Here is a 20,936-nt window from a genome sequence, read left to right on the forward strand (position 1 = left end):
CCTCCCTTAACACCTTAAAGACAGTCAGTTTGCACACACAATCTGTTACGTGAATACATTCAGTAAAAACATTACATTCAAATGTGAAATTTAGAAAACTACATGTTGTCTTGAAAATGGGAAAAATATAGGCAGGTAGAAATAAAACTACACAGATGGAGAGAGTCCTTAGAAACATGGGTCTTCTCTGCCAGGACAGAGACTACAGTCAGTATCCAGAGGAACATGGACAAAATGAGAGTTTCATGGTCCTTGTAGCTGCTTTACACTACTTTGCCTGAAACACAAAACACTACTCTGCAGTGATTGTCAGGTGTGCATGGAGAACTGGGCAGCTTTATGTACTTCTAGTAAATAAAAGTCTGTTCTTCTAAGCATGGACCTGATGATCTTCCTGAATGAGTTCCAGTTGCTTTTTTAATTGGCTTGTAAATTTGCAAAATAACAAAGTCATCATTGGGCCAAGATCCATCTGGCTGTTTTTTCTTTCTGCTGGTTGAAAGATGCAAGTATTCTGGGAGAATATGCAAAATCTTCCTCCTTTCCTAAAGACTGACTCTTCTTCTTCAGTTGGAGATCTTGAGGGCCTTGTTGTTTTCTTCAGCCATTCGCTCGTGGCAGAGTGAAGAAATGCTGAACTAAAATTGAAAGTCCTGAGCTTCTGTTTTGTTTTTGGAGGAGGGCATGTTGCATATGGAAGTAGAGGCCTTAGGATTTTTGCTGTTGGTTACTAAATGTGTAGTGCCATGCTAGGAAGTGGGCATCATTCCTGCCAAGAGTTAAGTTTTACTGTATTGCAGGTATCTTGTTGCAGGGCCTGTCTTTCTGCCTGTGAAGGTGGGCGATTGTATGCTGTTCTTGCACATACAAAATTGTGCATGATGTTGCTGTGCAATATTAAACAGCGGTAATGTTGATGATGATTGTAGCTGTATGTGCAGAAAATAATATGTAAGGTTGTAATCCAGAATCCTTTGTTCTTGAAAAGTATAAGTGTGAGAGTATTAATTGGCGAAAGCAAACCTGATGACTCAGCTCATACATATGATCCTCATCTACTTGGAAGGGAAAGAGAAGGATCTATGCGCAGATTCTGAAAAGGTGTAGAGAAAACATTTGCCTTGGTTTCAGTCATGAAAGTCAGTGCAGTTTATTTACCTTTTATCTGAGATGCTGTCATTTACAGTGAGCTGAGGTTCCTAATTGATGATACTCAGAAAATGCCTCCCCCGAAAAGAAAAGGAAAGGTTTATTTGTTTATTGATTTAAAAGTCAGAGTATCTTGTTTTTTGCTTGTGAGGGACATTGGCTCAATTTGAAATGCATGCAAATGCACAAAGTAAAGGAAAAAATTCTTCATTTTGATAGTCTAAATCAAATTAACCTGTTGTTACCATCTTGGGTAAATGATGATGGTGTGATATGTTCTCATGCTTGAGAAGGTATCCTTCCAGTGTAAACCAGGTTTGATATAACAGCCACAAGTACCACTTTAAATATTCCTGTTTGTAGACTAATGGGTGTCAACACTTTGCCCTCTCACTTGGTGATGATGCAAAGAGTGTTTCTTCAAAGACAAGCTGAACATTGAGTAGTGTGGAAATTTAAACAGGAACATTCTCTATTTATGGGTCTAGTGCAAAAATAATGATGGAATTTGTTTTAATAGGCTAGAACCTGATTTGATTTAGACTGCTGATGTGATGTTTGTTTTGAGTTATCAGATGTTTGCAGATACTGTTTTATTTTGTAGACAATATACAGGAATGTGTTAGATGACGTGTATGAATATCCCATTCTTGAGAAGGAGCTGAAAGAATTTCAAAAGATACTTGGAATGCATCGTCGTCAGTAAGTATTGATTATATTTGTGGTCAAGCCTCCCTCTGTTTTAGAGTGTTATTTATTCTTAGTGGCATCTTGATATAATTCAGTAAAGATAGAGAAGTGAATAATGCAGGTACTGTATTCATTTTTACAAGTCATCTTTAAAGTAAAGCTAGATTATTCCATCTTCTCTGGTGTTTGTGGGATATCACCTTGTTCTGCAATCACTCCAATTGATTTTGGTTAGGCTGACTTGCAAGTAGAGCAATATCTCTGTGAAAAAGCTAGCAAAATTTGACTCAGAACTCACAGTCTGTGACTTCAAATGCTACGTACTCTCTCTCTCTACCCATCTCTTTCTCTCTACCCATCTCTCTCTGTATAATCTGCAGTACTGAGAAGCAAATCTCTTTTGCAATGGATGTGTCAGGGTTATCATTTTGCTACTAATTATGGTATTTTTAACACATATACTTCCTTGGCACATTTTTCCAACAAAAAGAATTTTTGTGTGGTTTGGTCATTTGGGATTTGGAGCTGTGACACTGACAGAGACCTGTGCCTCTCCCTGAGGCTCAAGCTGTTAACAGTGCTCTGGGAGCTGGCAGACTGGTAACATTTCCTTTTCCTCCACTGATGATGCAACTGGCAGAAGACTTTTCTGGTTGAGCCAGACTCCCTTAGCTTTCCTGGAAGGAGCTCTTCCATCATTCTCTGGTGCCCATTTAATGTTAAAAACTCTAATGTTGCAAACTTCTTGATAGCTGCAACTTCTTTTTCCTAGTCTCTAGATGGAAAGAATAATTTGGATTTTTGCATTTTGTTTCAGCACTGTAGATGAATATTCACCTCACCGAAAGGTAACACCTACCTGATTGTTATGTTGAGTGCTTGCTAATTAATAATCTCACTTCCCCGTCCCTACTTGCTCTCCCCTCTTTTCTTAGCTTCTCAATTAAAAGTGACTGATGACCAAAAACATGACAGAATGTATCAGTGAGACTAGACTGGCAATATTGCTTAAAGAATTTTTTTCTGCCAGCTCAGCCTGGATATCAGTTGCATGAACTAAGCTAAAGTGGCTGTGACAATATTAGCATTTTAACAACACGTTTTGAGATGTCAGAATTCAATAGGCGCCTAGGAGCATGTCCTTGCTTGACTTGATAGATGTATCAAACTTGGGCAAACCGATTCAAGCACAGACATTGACTACAAATGTCAAATAGATAAAGGGGGATTTGTTGTGACAGGGACAGAGAAAGCAAGAGACAGATATGAATTTGTGTCTATTTAACCAGAGGGAAAAGATGCAAATGGAGAGTGCTGGCATACAAACTGCATGGAAGTGGATCGCTGTGCTCATGAAATTTAGTGGACTGATGCTGAAGTGTGTAATAAGCTTTAAAGCGTTACTGTGGAAAAGAAGGCAGAACATGAGATTGTTGTAAAACTGCTAAATAGGCCAATTGATAGTTGCTATTTAGGACCGTATGTAAGAAATGAGCTAGGCACATGATTATGGAGAACCCTGAAACGTGCAGACTGCTTAGCCTAGGCATGTCTCACTTCCTCAAAAATCCCCACCTTTGCCATTATTTAGTAAGGCAACTCCCAGTTCGCTTATCCAAGAATGGATGGGTGGATTTCCTATACAAAAACCTTTTTGGCCATACTTATGTGCTGAATGCTGCATGCTATGAATTACTGCCTTGTAAAGGGCAGGAATGCAGAGAGTCACTGTTGTTTCCTTTCTGCCCCCTAGAATAAAACCTTTTTCCACCAATTCAGTCTAAAAGAGAACTGGCTGCAGCACAGAGGAACCATGAATGAAACAGAAGAAAGTAAGTATGATTTAAGGATTGGAGGAGAGATTTAGTGCAATGCCTTTAAATGTAAATGCAAAATTATTTTTTAAAGAAGAGTTGCCCTTAAGGTACATATTTTTTAAACAGAAGTGCTCTTCTGAACGGGACCCTACAGCCTCAAAAGAAGAAAGATTTGACTGTGTAGTGTTACCTTTCTGCCCCCTACTTTCCAGGGGTTCAGAAGTGAAATTATACCTCAAGGGCTTTTCCCCTCATCCCATTCCTCCAACTCCTGTAATAAAGCTGTGTGACTCTCAGAAGTGCTGGCAGCCTATTGCCTTGCCTTTATTTCCCGCTCTATTTCATGGTCTCAGTCTGTTGACCTAGATCTTGGTTGCGAAAGGTGAATAAGCCTGTCACGTTAAATGGGTCAGGATCCACTAACTCTGCGAACCTGTGTTCGTTCCTTCTCTCCTCAAAAACATTTCCACGTGGAATGCAAGGTGCCACTGCAGTTTAATGTCAGCCATTTCAAAATACAATTTCCCTTCACTGCTAGTAATGCAATAATAAAGTGAAGCTGTCAGCCTCCCATAATGCCTGTGAGACCTGTAAGAGAAAGGAGGCAGAGAGGAGAATAACATCATGTGCATAAGCAGAGAACAGTCAGAAAGACCTCCTGCCTGGAAATCTTCCCCCTCTGACAGTATATCTTTATTTCTCACTGGGAACAGAAGTCCAGTTCAGGTCAGGATGTTGTTAATGCTCATTTGTGAAAAAAGTAACAACTGTGCTCCTTTAATGCCAAGTCTTTCCCCACAATATATACTGCTGATAGATAGCATTTTTCCACATCTGAAATTCAAGTTTATTTGAGCTTTAGGTTCACAAGCCTGCTTCCAGAAACATCATTTCCAGATGAGAACACCCAACACTCATTTTTCCTCTTAAAAAGTCTGAAACAGCTCATGGGGGAATGGAGACGGAAGTGTACAGGCACAAGGGAGGAGGGAACAGGCGGCATGGCCATGATAAAAGGCACGGGCCAGGCCCAGCAAGGGCAGCCCTTGTTGGTTTAAATTGCTCTAAGAGTGAGAGCCATGGAAGACCCTGGAACTGAGGGAATGAAGGTTCAGAAGTGGGGTTAGGGATAGGAGAGACAGTTGCTGGGGTGGGCATCCACCCTGGTGCCATGGCCCTTTAGGAGCTGGGGGGCTTCAGGGCTCTCAGGGGCTGTAGTGACAAACTAAGCAGGGCCAGGACAGAGGTTCGAGCAATGGCACATATTGTCCATATGGCTTAATTCTTCAGGCATTCCTCTGCCTGGTTTTGACCTGTGCAAACTAGCCACACATTGCCTGGGCACAGTTGAGGGAAACATCACGGGCTGTGGAGTGCTGCCAGTTGACGGTGTTTGTGAAGGATGAGTTTATCCAAGCTGCTTATCTGTGCTGCTTGCCCTCAGGGCCAGAGAACAGACCTGACCTATTTTATCTACCAATGTAAGCGTGACCAGGGTGACCTAGGGCCAGCCCTGCCCATGTCCCCTTCCTCCAGCTGCATGTTCCCTCCTGTGTCTCGCGGAGGAGCAGCACTGGCTCCTGGAAGTGATGTCATGGCCCATGCCAATAGATACCACAGATACAACATTTAAAAGGTGCGTGGGGGAACAGGCTTTCAGGAAGCAGTGTGATGATTGTTCTTGAGTACCTGACCTCTAAGTTGGTTTAGTTCGATGTTAAACAAAAGATATGTCGTTAACCCAATTATAAAGTAATATATTGCTGTCATCTTCCCCTCCCAAATGACAGAGAGGAGGAGATTTCTGACAAATTCCCTGTAGGCAAGTTGTGTTGCGCTCTGCATATGGAGGCCAAATATTCTTGTCCATTTTTTATTTATTTTATCTACCCAGTAATTTAGGGCATAATTTGATGTATTTATCTTTTCATGAGTTACACCCATTCTAAAGGGAGTTTCTTCCGTAGGATGAGCATCTGATTTACTGTCTGTCAGCAGAGACAGGTTGAGAAAAAATTATCAAATGACTTTGCTTTCCCAAGGTTAAACATTAAGTTCCTTCACCCTCCTCATCTTAATTTTTCTTTATTAGAATGCAGAAAAAGATGTTCACTAAGGTTGAGTTCTTACCGATGTCTTCTAGCATGGTCTCAGATAATGAAAGTGCCTGAAGCTGTGAAGATTGGTGGGACAAGCCCAAAGCTATTGCTACATGCATCTGTCAATAAAAATGAAAAAAAAAAAAAAACACATGTCTGGGGGGAAAAGGATTGTCTTATACTATCACTGTAGCAGCCTGTCTGCAATAAAAATTACTAAAGTAGAGGAAAATGGAAAGTTTAATTAAGCACTTAAGTGAGTATGAAATCAAGAGTTGTGGCAATGATTCTCATTAGCAGATGTTGTCATTTTTTAAATACTTATGCCAGTCTGCTGCTCTGTTTCTTCCCTTTTAAGTGTAACAGCTGTATTTCAAGTAACTGACTACTGCAAACTCAGCAAAAATCACAGACCTAAAGTTCTGGAAAGCTGAGGGAGCGTACATCACCTTTGTAGCTGAAACAAAGTACTGAGCTGACCGCAGCATTATTGATGTGAAATCTCGCTCCGAGAGCTCTCAGAGCCTAACCAACTCATTGACTTCAGGGGAAATTATGAGCCCAGGGAGTTTCTCTAAGCCAGTCCCTTTTATATGTGCTGCAAGGGATTCAGGGAAAGCTGTTTGAAGTAGTTTTGCTGCTCTTCGGGCAGCCTCTGTTTGTACTAAAATACCCTGGCAATGCATGTAGTTCAGATGCCTAGACAGATAAGCTGGATGGAGTGGTTGCAGAAGGCTAGGGTCTTCTTGAGAAGTGGGTGGCAGTGGAGTGCAAAATAATTTCTGCAGAGGATAGGAAATGTATTGAAAGAACGGTGATTTATCTGAACCTAAAAGGGACAAAAGATGACTACAGCTGAGTTTGCAAAGAAGTTAGAAGAGAAAGTTGGTTTGCGAGAAATCCTCGCAGTAGGAACTCTACCTAGATCTCGCTGAAACGCAGCTGTGGGGTCTCTGTTTGCCCCTGTCATTTCCCAGGGACAGGAGGTGGGAAGGGGAGAATAATGATGTTTGTGCTTAGAGTATCATGTCCCTGGAGGTCAGCGTGCAGCAGCAGCCGCTCCTGCTGCCGACATTAGTTGGGCAGCCAGGGCTTTGCCATGATTGGGTTTGTGAAATTCTCCTGTCTTCAATTTGTACATGTCTCTGACTGTTGCTGAACATGTCTTCCTTCCTTTATGCAGTTTTCTGCCGTGTGTATATAACAGAGCACTCCTATGTCAGTGTAAAAGCTCAAGTATCCACTTCAGCTCAGGAGATACTGAAGATCGTAGCAGAAAAGATCCAGTACACGGAGGAGGAGTTGGCGCTGGTTATAGTCACCTTCTCTGGCGGTAAATAACTTTTCCTTCATCTGATTGCTTATCTTTTACTGCATCAGGTAAGGGAGGGCTGACATTTTCCGGAGCAAGGATGCAGCTGTTCCTGTTCGGGCCCACAGCTGGATGGCCACGGGAACAATAAGGAGCTGCTTCCCAGAGAGTCGTTTCCATGGCAACAGCTAATTCTTGGGTACCAACGGATACAGCATTTCCTCACTGGAAAGGGAGTGTAAAGGACTCTGTCTTCAGCAGTATGTTACAAGATTTCTTCTTTCACAGATAAACCACCCACTCTCACATTTAAATTAATTTGGAGGTGATGAAGCATGGTTTGCTTTAAAAATAAAAAAGGGAACAGCGAGTACTATGTGTGTAGTTGTTCCCTTGTTTACAGCCTGGGTAATGAATATTCTCTAGTGGAAAGGAAGGAGAGAAATATTTGCCCAGTTGAGATGGTGAGAAAGTCTAAGCAGCATTTTTGTTTATATGAATCTGGCTTACAACTGACATTTTTTACCTTTTATTTTAGCATTTCTCATTTAGCAGGAAAGGCTTGTTCTTTCTTTAAAGGAAGATCAAACTGATCATGGGCTGATACTAGTGACCTGTCAAGCCCCAAATGTTTTATTTGGTGTCTGTCAGGTCTCAAGATCCTTGGGAAGCTGTTTTGCTGCTTGTAGCATCTTTTTGCTCTTAGTGATATAAAGCAAGGAATTTAACTAGGTACACAGAAATGAAAAGTTGGATCCACATAAAAGGGCCAAGACTTTAGACTAGTTGGGCCATATTCTCAGCTGATGTGAGCTGGTGTAGACCCACTGGGACAAAGGATGGACCCTTAAAGACAACACACTCATTCTTTCTTCTTTGTCAGTCTGATTAAATGAAATATAGACAAATGCTGGGTTGTTTTGTTTATTTATTTGATTCAGAAGTGGAAGGTCACATTTTTATCCCCCATGCCAAGCTCAGTTAGATAGCCGTTTTTTCTGCGGGGAACTGATGTGGGTGGCAAGGAGATGGCATTGTGCCCTGGCAATCCCGAGCCTGGGCGTGGAGCAGCCACATGGTAGCGTTCCCTGTAGGTGTCTTGGCCAGCTCATCTACATCATTTGCAGGCATACTTGTCTTACCCTTGCCTGTGCCCAAACCCACCTGCAGGGCATTTTGCAGCACTGCAGAATCACTGTGCTGCTACTGTTTTTCAGGTCTTGTGCTGCTGTTGAAGAGCAGGGCAAGCTTTGCTCTGATAGCAGTAAAACTAATGCAAGCTGCCTACTTAGCTAAAGAAAACCAACAATTCATAAATAATGAAGCACACATCTCCAAACCATATTGGTTCCTGAGAAAGCCCCGGAACAGATACCGTTGCCACTTGGCTGTTCAATTAGAAAAAAAATAATTAAAATGCAAACACAATAGGACTATCATTTGTACATAACCATTTGTAATCCCCAAAATGTTATTTGGTCACATTAAATGAATTAATTGGAGATACCACAATTGCAGTATCGTTGTTGTTAAGCATTGTCAGACATGTGCCACGTGCAATAAACGCCGGCCTGCCATGCATTTTCTTTTCCTTATTGCTTGCTGTTTGCATGACTCAGAAGTGTCTTCTGTCTTCCATCTGAAGGGCAATAGTACAAGCCTTAAAGATCTCGTTTTTAATGTACTGCTTAAATGAACAAGGAAGCTTTTTATTCAAAATTACCTTGAAAAAACATACTTGTCATTAATGTAAGTGTATCAGGTGCTGCTTTTAGTGTGCGCATGATTAAGGCGGAAAGCTAGAGGATAATGATAGTTCCTAATGGTGTTTGGCTCTCAGAATCTGCTGGTTCCTACCCCCCCCTCATGGGCCATGAAAAGTCAAAGACAGCTTTCAGAATGCTTGTAGCACTTTTGGAAGCACAGTTTTTCAGCTGTATTCTGGGTTTTAGTTCATTTTTTCTCACACCTTTCTCTGATGTATCCAAGATTGCCTAGTGCTGATCACTGATTGACTAGTGGAAAAGAAAATCCTTCCTCTTTGATACCTGATTGGTGTGTCGTGCTCTTTTACTCAGAGTCAAATGATTACTAAATAAATTGCTATAGGTCTGGATGAATTTCTCTAAATACAGTTGTACAATGACTTTTCACCTCTCCCTCTGCTCCATGGGGTGAATTTCATCTGCTTGGGATCCTCTAAATATCTCTTTGACTGGCCATGGCAGCTGGTGACATCTTTACTCCTGCTGTTCTATTCCTGGGAAATACAACAGTTCAGTCTCTTGAGGCCTGAGACACTTTAACAAATGTAATTTCATTTATTATATATGCATTGGGTTGAAATGACGTGGTCTGTAATGCATAGGAGGTTAGACTAGATGATTTAAGAGTTTCTTTCTGTTCTATCCTATATAAAGTCTAAGCTGAAAGCAGATTCTGGAAGATTTTTGTGCTTTAGCCCAGTCACAGCAACATCTCACCTTTATTGTGTCTGAATAGCATGGAGATGATGATCCCATGCTCAGTATATAAATAGGGACTGTGTATAATGCGTAGTTTCATTTTAAGAAATTGATGTGGCTTTACAAATATGTTTGTGATGTTTTTCTCACATACATATATATATAGCTTATATTACTTTTCTGAAGCTTTTGCATTTTGTTTTCTATTTTTAAAGAAAAACATGAACTACAACCAAATGACCTGGCTATCTCAAAATCTTCTGAGTCATCCAGTCGTATGTTTGTCTACCGAAAAGATCTGACTGATTCTTTGGTAAGGCTGTATTATTTATACTTTCCATTTTTGGTTTGTCTGACTCCTGATCAAGGACTTACTTAGTATTCCTCTCAGGGGACTTTTTCAATACAGAATTTATTTTTCATTCCTTAATAAAACTTACTGAGCTGCTATTACGTGAAAAAAAAATCTTGTGTTAACAGCAGCTATTTTGCTGAACAGGAATGGAATTTGCTCATCAGTTTCAAAGAAGCCAAAGCTTCTATTTGACTTAAATCTTTCAATCTGCATCAGCCCAGAAAAGCTGACTTGTGCTTGTGCAGGACTGGATGGGTTGGGGATTACCTCAGGGACATGTGACTCTCTTTTTCTTGTGCCTCCGTAACACTTAAAACACTTAAAGTGACTGGTGTGTAATCGTGGAACACAATGTACGAACACCATGGAATTATTGCATGTAGAGATACATACAGAGCAAGCTCTGCCAAAATTACTGAGCATCAGGATGACCACAGGATATGTGGGAAATGCCCTGTCCCAGGAAATCCAGGGGGAGAAGCCAGGAGAGAAAGGCCCAAGTATCCCCAGGGTGTCTCAGCCCATAAAGCTGACCTGTGCTTTCCCCTCTGCAGAGGGGAAGTCTCTAGGGTCCTCGGGGCATCAGGTGGGTAGAGAGAGTTCGCAATGCCAGTTCCCAAAACCTCAGTGAAGCAGGAACGATCAGGCCCTCAAAGAATTAGTCTTTCAACACGTTTCTGCTAATTATACATATATGCGTAAGTGCAGGGATGGACAGCATTGCAGCTGATCCTTGTGTGTTGCCAGTGGCACTAGAATCTGCGCGTTCATCCTGGCAATGAGAAATGTCCTTTTACATTTTGTTGGATCAGTGTGTCTTTAAGAACTATAGTGCGTGGGTATCATCATGATTTGTCATCCCCATTACCTGCAGCATTGCAGCCACCTCTAAAAATGCTAATATTAAGGAAAGATTTCCAGTGAAGACAGGTGACAGCCAATCTAGTTTCATTAGTTACATAATAAAAATTCCAAAACTTGCTGTAACTGTCAAAAAATGTAGCACCAAAGCAATGGCTTAACTGATCAGAATAATCCTTCATTTTGGCAGACTGTTCATGTGCCAAATTTCAGACTGATGAGATTAAAAACAAGAGAGATACAAACCTTTGAAAATCAGAGTTAATAATGGAAATCAAATGACCCTTAACACCAGCAGTACCTGTGATTCCACATTAATATGCTAAGTAACTTCTATGAATAAGGACCCACAGTGTTTTACTATTTATTGGCATTTGCATTCAAAGTAAGACAATCATAAAATTGATGTTTTTACGGTATTTGTAAATGTATGTGGATTGGTGGCAAGTTGTTTGTATTTATTTGAAATCTGGTGTATTTGCAGAGTGCTTCCTTTATCTTTAAATACAAACTTTGCTTTCTGGTGATTCCAGGGGTTTTATTTTCATTATGCTGTCTGTTTGGTTGGTGTTTTATACTCGAGCTTTAGAGAGAGAGAAAGAGAGGGAGAAAGCCTAATCCAATAAAATCATTGATCCTATTTTCCTGTTTCAAGCTATTTATTAAATAGGCTATAACACATTGATTTTGATCAGTGTGGGGAAAAAAAACCCTCAGAGTGCACTTAGAGAAGATTACTTACTCAGCCTTGCTTTTTACCTCAGTCTAGTAGCTATTTCATTGCAAAGCTTTTGGCATTTGCTCAGGATGCTTTTCATCTTGGCTATTGATTTAGAGTCCGTTTGCTGAAAACGAGGAATTGCAACAGAGATCTGTGAGAATTTTGGGAATCAACACCTGGGATCTTGCCTTGGAGTTAACAAACTTTGACTGGAGTCTCTTCAATGCAATTCATGAGGTAAGAAGTGCCAAGTCCGCTTCCAAGCATACTAGTCATGCAGTGTTGTGTCATTTTTATGTCCTGGTGTTGCATCAGTATCTTGGAGCATCTGTATTACGTGGTTCTCAGTTCACCGTCATGGCAGCCCTCAGGAGCAGTGTTAGCGATTTGGGTCCAGGAGTTATTTTGCCATCTTTGATACTGAGAAGTTCATCAGAGGTTTGTAACTTCCCTGTGCTGGGGCACCTGATAAGTTCCCTCTATACTTGGTGGGTTTTATTCAGATTTGCTTCTGAGAGTAGAAGAGCAAGATTATTCTCTAAAAATATCTGTGTGTATGTGTTGCATATACAAGTCATCCTTTGCACTTGGTAATATTTCAGTAAATGTAGGGCTCCGCAAATAAATGTCTGGATATCACTTTAACCATAACAGAATTTACAATTTGAGCAAATTAGATGTTTGTATTACTTTTTTGGTTATGCTGCAGTAAGATAAAAATACTGAGTAGGCTTTATAAAATGGTGTGAAGGCCCACTTCAGTGCCCATTGGGTTGTTTCAGTGACAACCTTTAATAGGTTTTGGTGTGAGCTACTGAATAAAAGATCCAGTTAACAGTGCGATGATAAAGCACAAAATGTCCCTTGAAAATATCATTAACTGAAAAGCATGATGGCCTTCTGCGAAAATGGATAGGAAATTCCCTGGCCTCTCAGCAGCTGCTTTGCTTGATCTTTCCTTTCAGGTTCTTTTATTCAAGTTTCACTTTAAAGCTAGAGCTGATGAGATTTTTTACACAGAAGTTAAGACCCACACCTCTGTTCTTGAAACCTTGGCTATTTTTAGAATCAAATTTAAATGGAAATTTTTCAAGTTCTGGAATGTTCCAATATGGGCAATTTTTTCATACTGAAACAGAAGTGATGAAACGCTGAAAGAGACGGATTGTTTATGTCCTATATCTGGCTGAAACCAGAAGTGGAGTTGCAGGAAATCTCACAAGAAAAGCATTTCTTGCAGGACTTCTAGTCCATTTGCAAAATGTAATAAGCCTCTAGACTTTTTTAAGCCAAGCCTGGACCCTGAATCATTTGTGATTGTCGCACAGACAAGTAAAAATAGCCATTTGTTACCAAATCTTATTTCAAAAAATATACTTTTAAATAATATGCAATTCATTTACATTCAGATTGATTTTATACCCCTAATAATTTTGTTATTGTCTTCCAGCAAGAGCTGATATACTTCACCTTCAGCAGACAGGGCAATGCTGAAAACACTGAGAATCTCAGTCTTCTGCTTCAAAGATGCAATGAAGTCCAGCTTTGGGTTGCCACCGAGATCCTCCTCTGCAGCCAGCTGTGCAAACGTGTACAGCTAGTGAAAAAATTCATCAAGATTGCTGCCCAGTAAGTTATTAAGTTTGCAGAAAAAATACTTCAATGCACATGCTTTATTTACTGAGAAAGGGGAAGTAGGTGCAGGAGTGAAGAAAGGAAACTGGTTGTCATCCTGTATTTGTACGAGTATAGTAACCATGCCTAGATAAAACAGCCCATAAATAACAACAGCAAACACTGGCCAGAACTAGCTGTGGTGGAATATATGCTACGCAAATATTCCACAGCTAAGACAATGTATCTGCAGCATCAGCTGCAAAATCCTTGATTTTGCAGAGGTCCCTTCTTTCTCAACAGAGATAACCCAAGGAACCACATTACAAAACCATTTGAGTTTCAACACACTTACCAAAGACTACATGGAAACCACCAAAGTCTATTTTAAACTTAGAGTCCTACCTCTAGAGAGGAAGCTGGCTGCAGTAAGCTATTGTCCTATATAACCCTCTCTGGAGTACACTCTGATTTGCTGCATTAATTAGATTTGTCAGTCTATTCTTGCACTGTTACTAAATAGTGCTGGCATTTATTCTGTGCCTTGGACCAGAATACAGATATATTCTATACACAGAGAGTTCTTTTCTCTGTGATCACTCTTATTTTAGTAACCAAGGGAATGGAGCAATTTAAATACATGCAACCATTCTCCTCGCCTCTCTCTCTGCTTGTTCATCTTCTGCAATATTTGAATATGCATGTTCATGGAAAATGTGTAATTTGTTCCCCTCATCGACTGGGTTGATTTAATTTGTTTCAAGCAAGGCAGTTATATACAAAAGACTGTTCTCTGCTGAAGCAGTGCTTTTGGTGAAATGAATTCTTCTAATCTAATCTAGTGTAACTCATAAATGTGATTTGATTTGGTCTGCAAGTTGTATGCAATCCAATAATATGTTCCTTTTCAGCCTTATCAATGGCCAAGTTTGGTCCAATTATGTCAGAACTGGTTGGTTCTGTGTGGCTTCCTTGCACCACAGTAGCATTAATTTGCAGTCAAGAAAAAGTTTTATATCTGTCCCACATGAATAGGGATATATTTGTCTCCAGAATAAAAGGTTGCCTTGTCTAAGTTAATTCCATTTCTGCTAAGTGAATAGTCGAAGTTGCAGAAACTAAACAATTGTCAGTAAATGATACATCTCTCTATACATTACAGCAGCACCATCATTTTAGCGTGTAGATACTGAAATAATAAATACCCATATAGGCAATGTGTAGTTTGCTCAAGGTTCTCTTTTAATCAGAAAAGCAGAAAAGACATTATCATTATCTCATCAATTCTGGGACAGTTAAAGCAAGAGGAACAATTAGAGCAGAGGGATGGTGTGCTAACCACAGGACTATCATCGTCGGGCACAAGCCAGGCAGCCCTCTGACTGCTCCCTCTTCTGTGCTCCCGGATTCAGCCAGGAGTCTGTGTCTCCAACCTTCAGCTTGTTGACGCAGGACCAGGTCTGAGATCTTGTGTTCAATGTTCATATGCTCCATTAAGGAAGAACATCTGAAGAAGATGGAAGGCCTTTAGAAATGTATATCAATACCTAAAGGAAAGAAGGGGTTTTTGAAACAGGTTCCTACACTGCTATTGATGAGTTAGTCTAAAATAGAAACCAAGTAATTTGGTAGAGAAAACAAATTTGCATGCTGTTAGAAATGAACATCTTGAGGAGATATAGAAGTAGGTCAACATAAGCTTAGAATAAATTGGGCTTAGAATAAATTGGTCATAACAGAATCCTTCCTCAATAAAATTCCAGTTTAGGTAAAAACTGGAAACAGTTTTCTTTTGTTCCTTTCCAAGCAGTAGCTGACTGTAAAATGCAAACGTAGTCTATGCTGGTGGCCCAGGTTCTCTCTACAGTTCTTTGCGAGAGATAGGCCCCTCCAATAGGCAGTTTATCCAGGCTATGTTAGACACCTTTCTTATTTTGGAACAAATTGCCTTTAGAAGGTGCTTGACTGATGATGAAAGGAGTCTGAGCCACAGAGTTAGGATTAACTTAAGACAGCTGAAGTTAAGTGAGATGTATGCCATCTAAAAAGAGTATACAGTGGTCTGGGCCACCGAAGTGAATGTAAGCCTTATACAAACTTGTAACAAGTACCGGACAGTTTCCAGTCTGAGTCCTTGGCACATGCTTTTCCCTGAAGATTAATCCCAGTAAAGACAGTAGATTCACTCATATACTTAACAGTTATCTTAAAAGGGGATTCTAACACATGCACACACACACACACACACACACGCACATACATGTGTTTATAGTGGTCTTTGAGAACCTGCATAAGCAAGTGAGATCTTTTTGTTTGAATAGGACTCTCTGTTTCCTGATTTCAAATTTCTGAATGGTCTAGAAATAATCAAGGACTGATCATACATATTAAAATATCAAATAGAGGTATCAAGCAAATTCCGTAGGGACCAGTATTGGAACCGGTGCTAGCTACAACTAATTTATAGGGCTATGTAAATTTATCAGATTTTCAGACAATAAAAATGATGAGGAATTGCGGATGCACTGGAGGGTAGAAAAAAATACAGAATGATCTAAGGAGTCTAGTGGCATGTGCAAATAACAGTGGGATAAGATTTAATTTAGATAGATGCAAAGTAATTTCAGCTAGGGAGTGCTGATACTGAGCTGAAGAAATAAATGCATGGTTGTAAAGAGCAGCATTGTGACAAACATCCTGGGGTGATAATAGATGACAAATTAAGGACGTGGGCAAAGTGTGATTGTGTTGCAAATAAATACATTTGATATTTGTTTTAAACTTGCACAGGAGAAAGGTCTAAGAAGACAGGGGCAAAGCAGTAATTATGCTTCTCCTTCCCTCCCCACTGTCTCACTACCTCTCCTTGATAAGAAGGAAATGCATGGGAGAAAAGTTAAAATAAATTACAAATAATTCAATAAAGGATAATAACAATATAGAAAAGTAGATAGGAGACCCATGACCACAAAGAGAAATTGAAGGAACCAATGATGTACAATTTACAGAAAAGATGAAAGAGGAGATGAAAATACTTATAATACAACAGAATAGGGTCAAGGAATTATTCTGTATGTCACTTGAACATTGAAAAGGGAAAATTACTTTTGACAGCAAGAGAAAAAAATAGCCTGCCAACAGCAAGGTTGATGAGGCAGTGGAACATTTGCTAAAAACTTCTTAGAGACCCCATCACCTAGACTGCAGGTGGTCAAGATAGGACATTTAATGAGTTCATTATGTGGAAGATGATTGCAGGTTAGTGCTGAGAGTCAAAATGAGACTCAGTAACCTAGGATACCTGTGCATTCCATCTATCTCTTATTTTGAGGATAAAATATCAGAATACAGCATTCATATTTTCATTCCACAGCTGTAAAGCCCAAAGGAATCTGAATTCATTCTTTGCCATTGTTATGGGTCTCAACACTGCGTCTGTCAGCCGACTGTCTCAGACCTGGGAGGTAAGGTGCATCTTTGTATCTTTTAGACTTGTCAAAACCATTTCTCACATAGGTTGCATACTGGCAAATTACCTTTTCTTTCTTCACACTGAAACCAAACGGAGAGCAGGTATCAGCATAGAAGCTTTTCTGTGACCTGAAGCCTCAGATACACGACAATTCAAATAAAACTAAGTGTGTTCTGGTGGAAAGTTTAAATAAGAACAAAGAAAGAGAAAGTAAATAATCCTAGCATTTTAAGTAGGTGTCAGAACAGAAGGTCTTATAAGGGCAGTTCCAAATGAAGCCTACCTTAGTATGGAATAATTTTATTAAAAAAATACAAAATAGGAAATAAAGCCTCATTAATTCCCCTTGGTCAACTCCTTTGCAGCTGCTCATTTTGTGCTATGAAGTTAGGAAATGGGCTGTGAATGAGGAACATACTGGACAACAGAGCATAGAGGTGAACTGCTAAAGAAGCAACCAGTTGCTGGACAGAGCATGGGATATTAAGAGAAGGGCCCCTCTGGGATCCGTGTTTATACTGCTGTTTTTTCCATCAAAGTAAATCATTGAATAGTAATATTTCCAAGCTTATTATATTTGCTGATAACCCAAAAGTTAGAGAAGGAGTGGTTTAGTGTAATAGAGGAGGAAATTTGACCTTCAGCACTGGTTCCCAACACTACAAGCAGGCAGTACTCCAGAGATTTGACTCTGTAACACACAGTGACAGAGAGCTGCTGTGGTCTCCAATGTTAAAGATATTCTTGAGCACAAACAGCTGAAAACAAATGGCACAAAGAGCTAAAAACAAATGGCCATCAGGGGCTTGCAAAGGTACTTAAAACACTGTCCAGAATCCCCTTAGTTGAAATCATGGATGTGGAAATATCACAGCATATGTCAGTGGCAGAGAGATAAGGGCATCAACCACTTCTGTGGGAAGGAGTTTATAGAGGCTCAGATAGGCAAGGAGTAGCTATCTTTAAATAATAGGCAAATCAAAACTCTTCAGAGAAAAAATACATACTTGAGAATAACTATACAGAAACCAGTGTCTCTCTTGCTTCTGAAATGCCTTGTCCACTAGGGACCATTTGCCCTTGCCTGCTCTTACGGATTGCGTCCATCCCTTTTCTTCAGGCTTTGGTAGGGGTGTGGAAGGGAACAAAGTATTCTATCAAAGATCCCTGGTGGCTATTGCATAGATCTCTCCCGCGCAGAAATGCGCAGAGCTCTCCTGCGTGGTGAGAGCTCTCAGAAGATCATGCACCCCTGGTGAATTTCTCTCGGGAAGAACAGAATATATTATTTGTCTGAACAAGGAATGTGTCTGCATACATACTATCGTAAATATGTCAAGCTTCTGTGTGTAAAGTATTTATGAAGTCAAACTTGCACTTTTCTTTATTTGTAAAACTTTACTGTACTAGAAATTTCAAAAGCAGAGGATTATTTGCATTAGTAATGTGACTTCTAGAAAGTAGAGCAATATGTATAAGTTAATTATAATTACTTACACATGTAAATGAAGTCACCTAAATTTAAAGAACCGTTTAGGCACTAAACTATGCACTTCAATTCTTAAATGAATAGTATACTCCCAAGCCCATCTTCTACTTTTGTCTACAATATGCAGTGTTTTAATGAGCCTAACTTTTCCTGATTGCAGATATTAAAAGTGTACAATTGCAATTCTGTATGCAGTTACTTTTACATTTTGATCATGCAGCACATCCACTTAGTCTTAATTTTCTGAATCCTTTCTCTTGGTGGTGTCATTGTGGCTGTGATAGTGTAAGGACATAAGTGAGGCAGGCTTTGTAGTAAGAGGGAATATCTTTTACTAGACTAACTAGTATAATTAGAAAGAATAGACAAGCTTTCAGGCCTACATGCCCTTCTTGAAATCTGAAATACCAACAGGAAAATTCAAAGTGAAGAGCAGTTTCTCTGAGTATAGTGAGATGAATCCCGTAAAGCATCTGAGAGAAAAGGGAGTTGATGCCTGTGGAGCAGAGGGAGTGTTAGCATACTGGGGAAGGAGGAAGGTGATTTTTGCCCGGGATCCCCTGGGAGGTGTTTTGTGCACCATCCTGTGGGATTAGGATGAGATACTGGAGACAGAGTGATCATTTTGTAAGGGAAGTTCTCTCTTCTCTGACACGAGCATGTACACTGCTGGGAGGAGGTGAATCAAACAGAGCAATGACAGTATTGCAGCTGTTGATTTCTAAAACCCACAGTTTAGGGAAAGAGTGATTACAAGAAATGATTGATCTGGGATATGATTACAACATCTAAATCCTCAGCCTGTGTTACTATTTCTAATCTAACAAAGATACTGAAATAAATGCGGTAGAATTGGAAGTTAGGGAAGGAAATAAAACAGCTGCTAACAGGCAGTTTTTGTAAAAGAATTGTGAGCGTATGGGATCCCAGGAGGTGGCTGCAGAGTTGAATGCACTGGCATTGCTGCACTGAACATGATCTCTAATGAGGACTTTGGGAACTGAGGAGAGGGGTTAACTCCCTGAGAAAGCGGCCTGTCGATACTTCCAGTAGGCACTTCACACATGACAGTCTCATGGGAAAAAAAAAGTCTCAGCATTTTTCTGCCTGTAGTTTTTTAAATCTTGTTTTCTTTTTTTTTTCTGTTTTTCCCACTTCAGAAAATTCCAGGGAAATTCAAGAAACTTTTCACTGAGCTGGAGAGTTTGACAGTAAGTACAGCATTGATAGCAGAAGAGAATGGCTTGCCTTTGCCTACCTTCTTTCTGATTTATTTTGAAACTGCCTGTCATAGCCTCAAGCTGGAACTTCTTCATGTCACATCAGTGCTTTCCTGTAGGCCATGCAGCCCTCTTGAGCTCAGAAGTGGTCCCCAGAAATGAAAAAGAAAAGAGCAGTATTCCTGACAGCTGGAGGAAGGGATAAGAGAGAAGCAAATCTATTGTCAGTTCCCCAGTATCAATTTGGAAGCAGCTCTGTTGCTGTGGAGGTTAATCTTTCTGTATCCACAGAAATGTGCTGCAGATCAGGAAAAAACGAGGACAGCTGAAGGTTAAAAAAATTCAAACTCAGAGGCTAGGGGTCTTTGCCACCATTATCAAAGCTGAATAAACAAGTGTTTCCTGTGGCTGTCGTGGAACTGTACATGTGGTGAGATCACTGTCTATTGCAAGGGACATAAAAATCCATCCTTAAACAGTTGTCACACTTTTGCACTGATAAATTAGCATGTTTTCATTCATAATTTAGCATGTTTTCAAGACTGTGCGTGAGCTCGTGTACAAAAACATGTTTATAGGGCAAAATGAGATGAGTTCTTGAATTACTTACACAACACCTCTCATTTTCTTCTGAAAATGTCTGATATATGGTCTACTGATCTAACAGCTTTTTGAAGGAGTTCATTGACAAGACATTTGGGGATGCATTTTGTACTAGCAAGTGAGCTGAAGAGATTTTGCTAATAGAAATTGTGTGGGCACTTAAAGAGTGAATCTCTCCTGCAGCTTATTCCAATTTTAGAACTGTTTCATCCAGAGGAACATAACTGCTTTTGTTTCTTTCATTGTTTACATTTCCTGTTCAGTTTAGTAAGTCACATAACTTGGAAAACCTTTATCTACCTCATTTCCTGAGGAAAGCTTTTATATCTAAATCGTGTTCAGATCATAAGCCCATAATGGATTTAGAATTGCTCCTTTTATAGCCTGTTGTTTTTTCTCTCCCTTACCCAAATGGTTTTGTAGGACCCTTCTCTGAATCACAAAGCCTACAGAGATGCATTCAAGAAAATGAAATCTCCGAAAATTCCTTTCATGCCCTTACTTCTGAAAGGTAATGTTAAAGCTTGTCTGCTTTTCTTTGCCATGCATATGCATGTATAGAAATGTGCAATGGCTAGTTACAATAAGTATAAAGTGATTTTTTTTCCTTCAGGTGGCCTTATGATAAGTATGCTGCAGATGTAATGATATGTACAGGACAGCACTTGCTCTAGATGATAATAAACAGCTGCCTTTTGAAACGGGGAAATGACATTTTTCATACAGATTTTTAAACTAGTACTTTTCCCATTACCTAAAGATAGTGCAGTATGCCATGGCTTTGATTACGTCCTTTTCAGGCTAGGAGAGAGAGCTCACAGGTCCCTGAACAGAGCCATCTGGTTGTGCTTGGTGCCTGCACACAAACAGCATCAGGATTGCTGCTAGATTCTGAGGTGTTCGCCCTGCCTTAAAGGAATAAGATTAACTGGTACTTTACTGAAAACAGAATCTGCCCCATCTTTCTCTTCTGAGTGGAGAGAACTTTCACGTCCCGCTCTTAAAAGTCTGAAAAAGATAAAACTGCTTGCTTAACATAGTGAATTAGCCAGATAATTAAGTGGCAGGT

At 40.0% G+C, this 20,936-nt stretch overlaps 1 protein-coding gene across 2 annotated transcripts in view; it reads left to right on the top strand.

Moving 5' to 3' along the window:
• RAPGEF5 (Rap guanine nucleotide exchange factor 5) overlaps positions 1-20,936 on the top strand; it is a 171,009-nt gene that overhangs the window by 135,404 nt on the left and 14,669 nt on the right. For both annotated transcript variants that reach the window (XM_064506324.1, XM_064506325.1), the window contains exons 14-23: positions 1,754-1,851; positions 2,657-2,687; positions 3,593-3,671; positions 6,939-7,088; positions 9,748-9,845; positions 11,584-11,706; positions 12,920-13,098; positions 16,457-16,547; positions 19,205-19,255; positions 20,291-20,378. In XM_064506324.1, the coding sequence (XP_064362394.1) occupies positions 1,754-1,851; positions 2,657-2,687; positions 3,593-3,671; positions 6,939-7,088; positions 9,748-9,845; positions 11,584-11,706; positions 12,920-13,098; positions 16,457-16,547; positions 19,205-19,255; positions 20,291-20,378 (988 nt within the window). The remainder of the gene's footprint in view (positions 1-1,753; positions 1,852-2,656; positions 2,688-3,592; positions 3,672-6,938; positions 7,089-9,747; positions 9,846-11,583; positions 11,707-12,919; positions 13,099-16,456; positions 16,548-19,204; positions 19,256-20,290; positions 20,379-20,936) is intronic.

This window comes from Dromaius novaehollandiae, chromosome 2 (genome assembly GCF_036370855.1).
Source record: "Dromaius novaehollandiae isolate bDroNov1 chromosome 2, bDroNov1.hap1, whole genome shotgun sequence".
NCBI classification, from domain to species: domain Eukaryota; kingdom Metazoa; phylum Chordata; class Aves; order Casuariiformes; family Dromaiidae; genus Dromaius; species Dromaius novaehollandiae.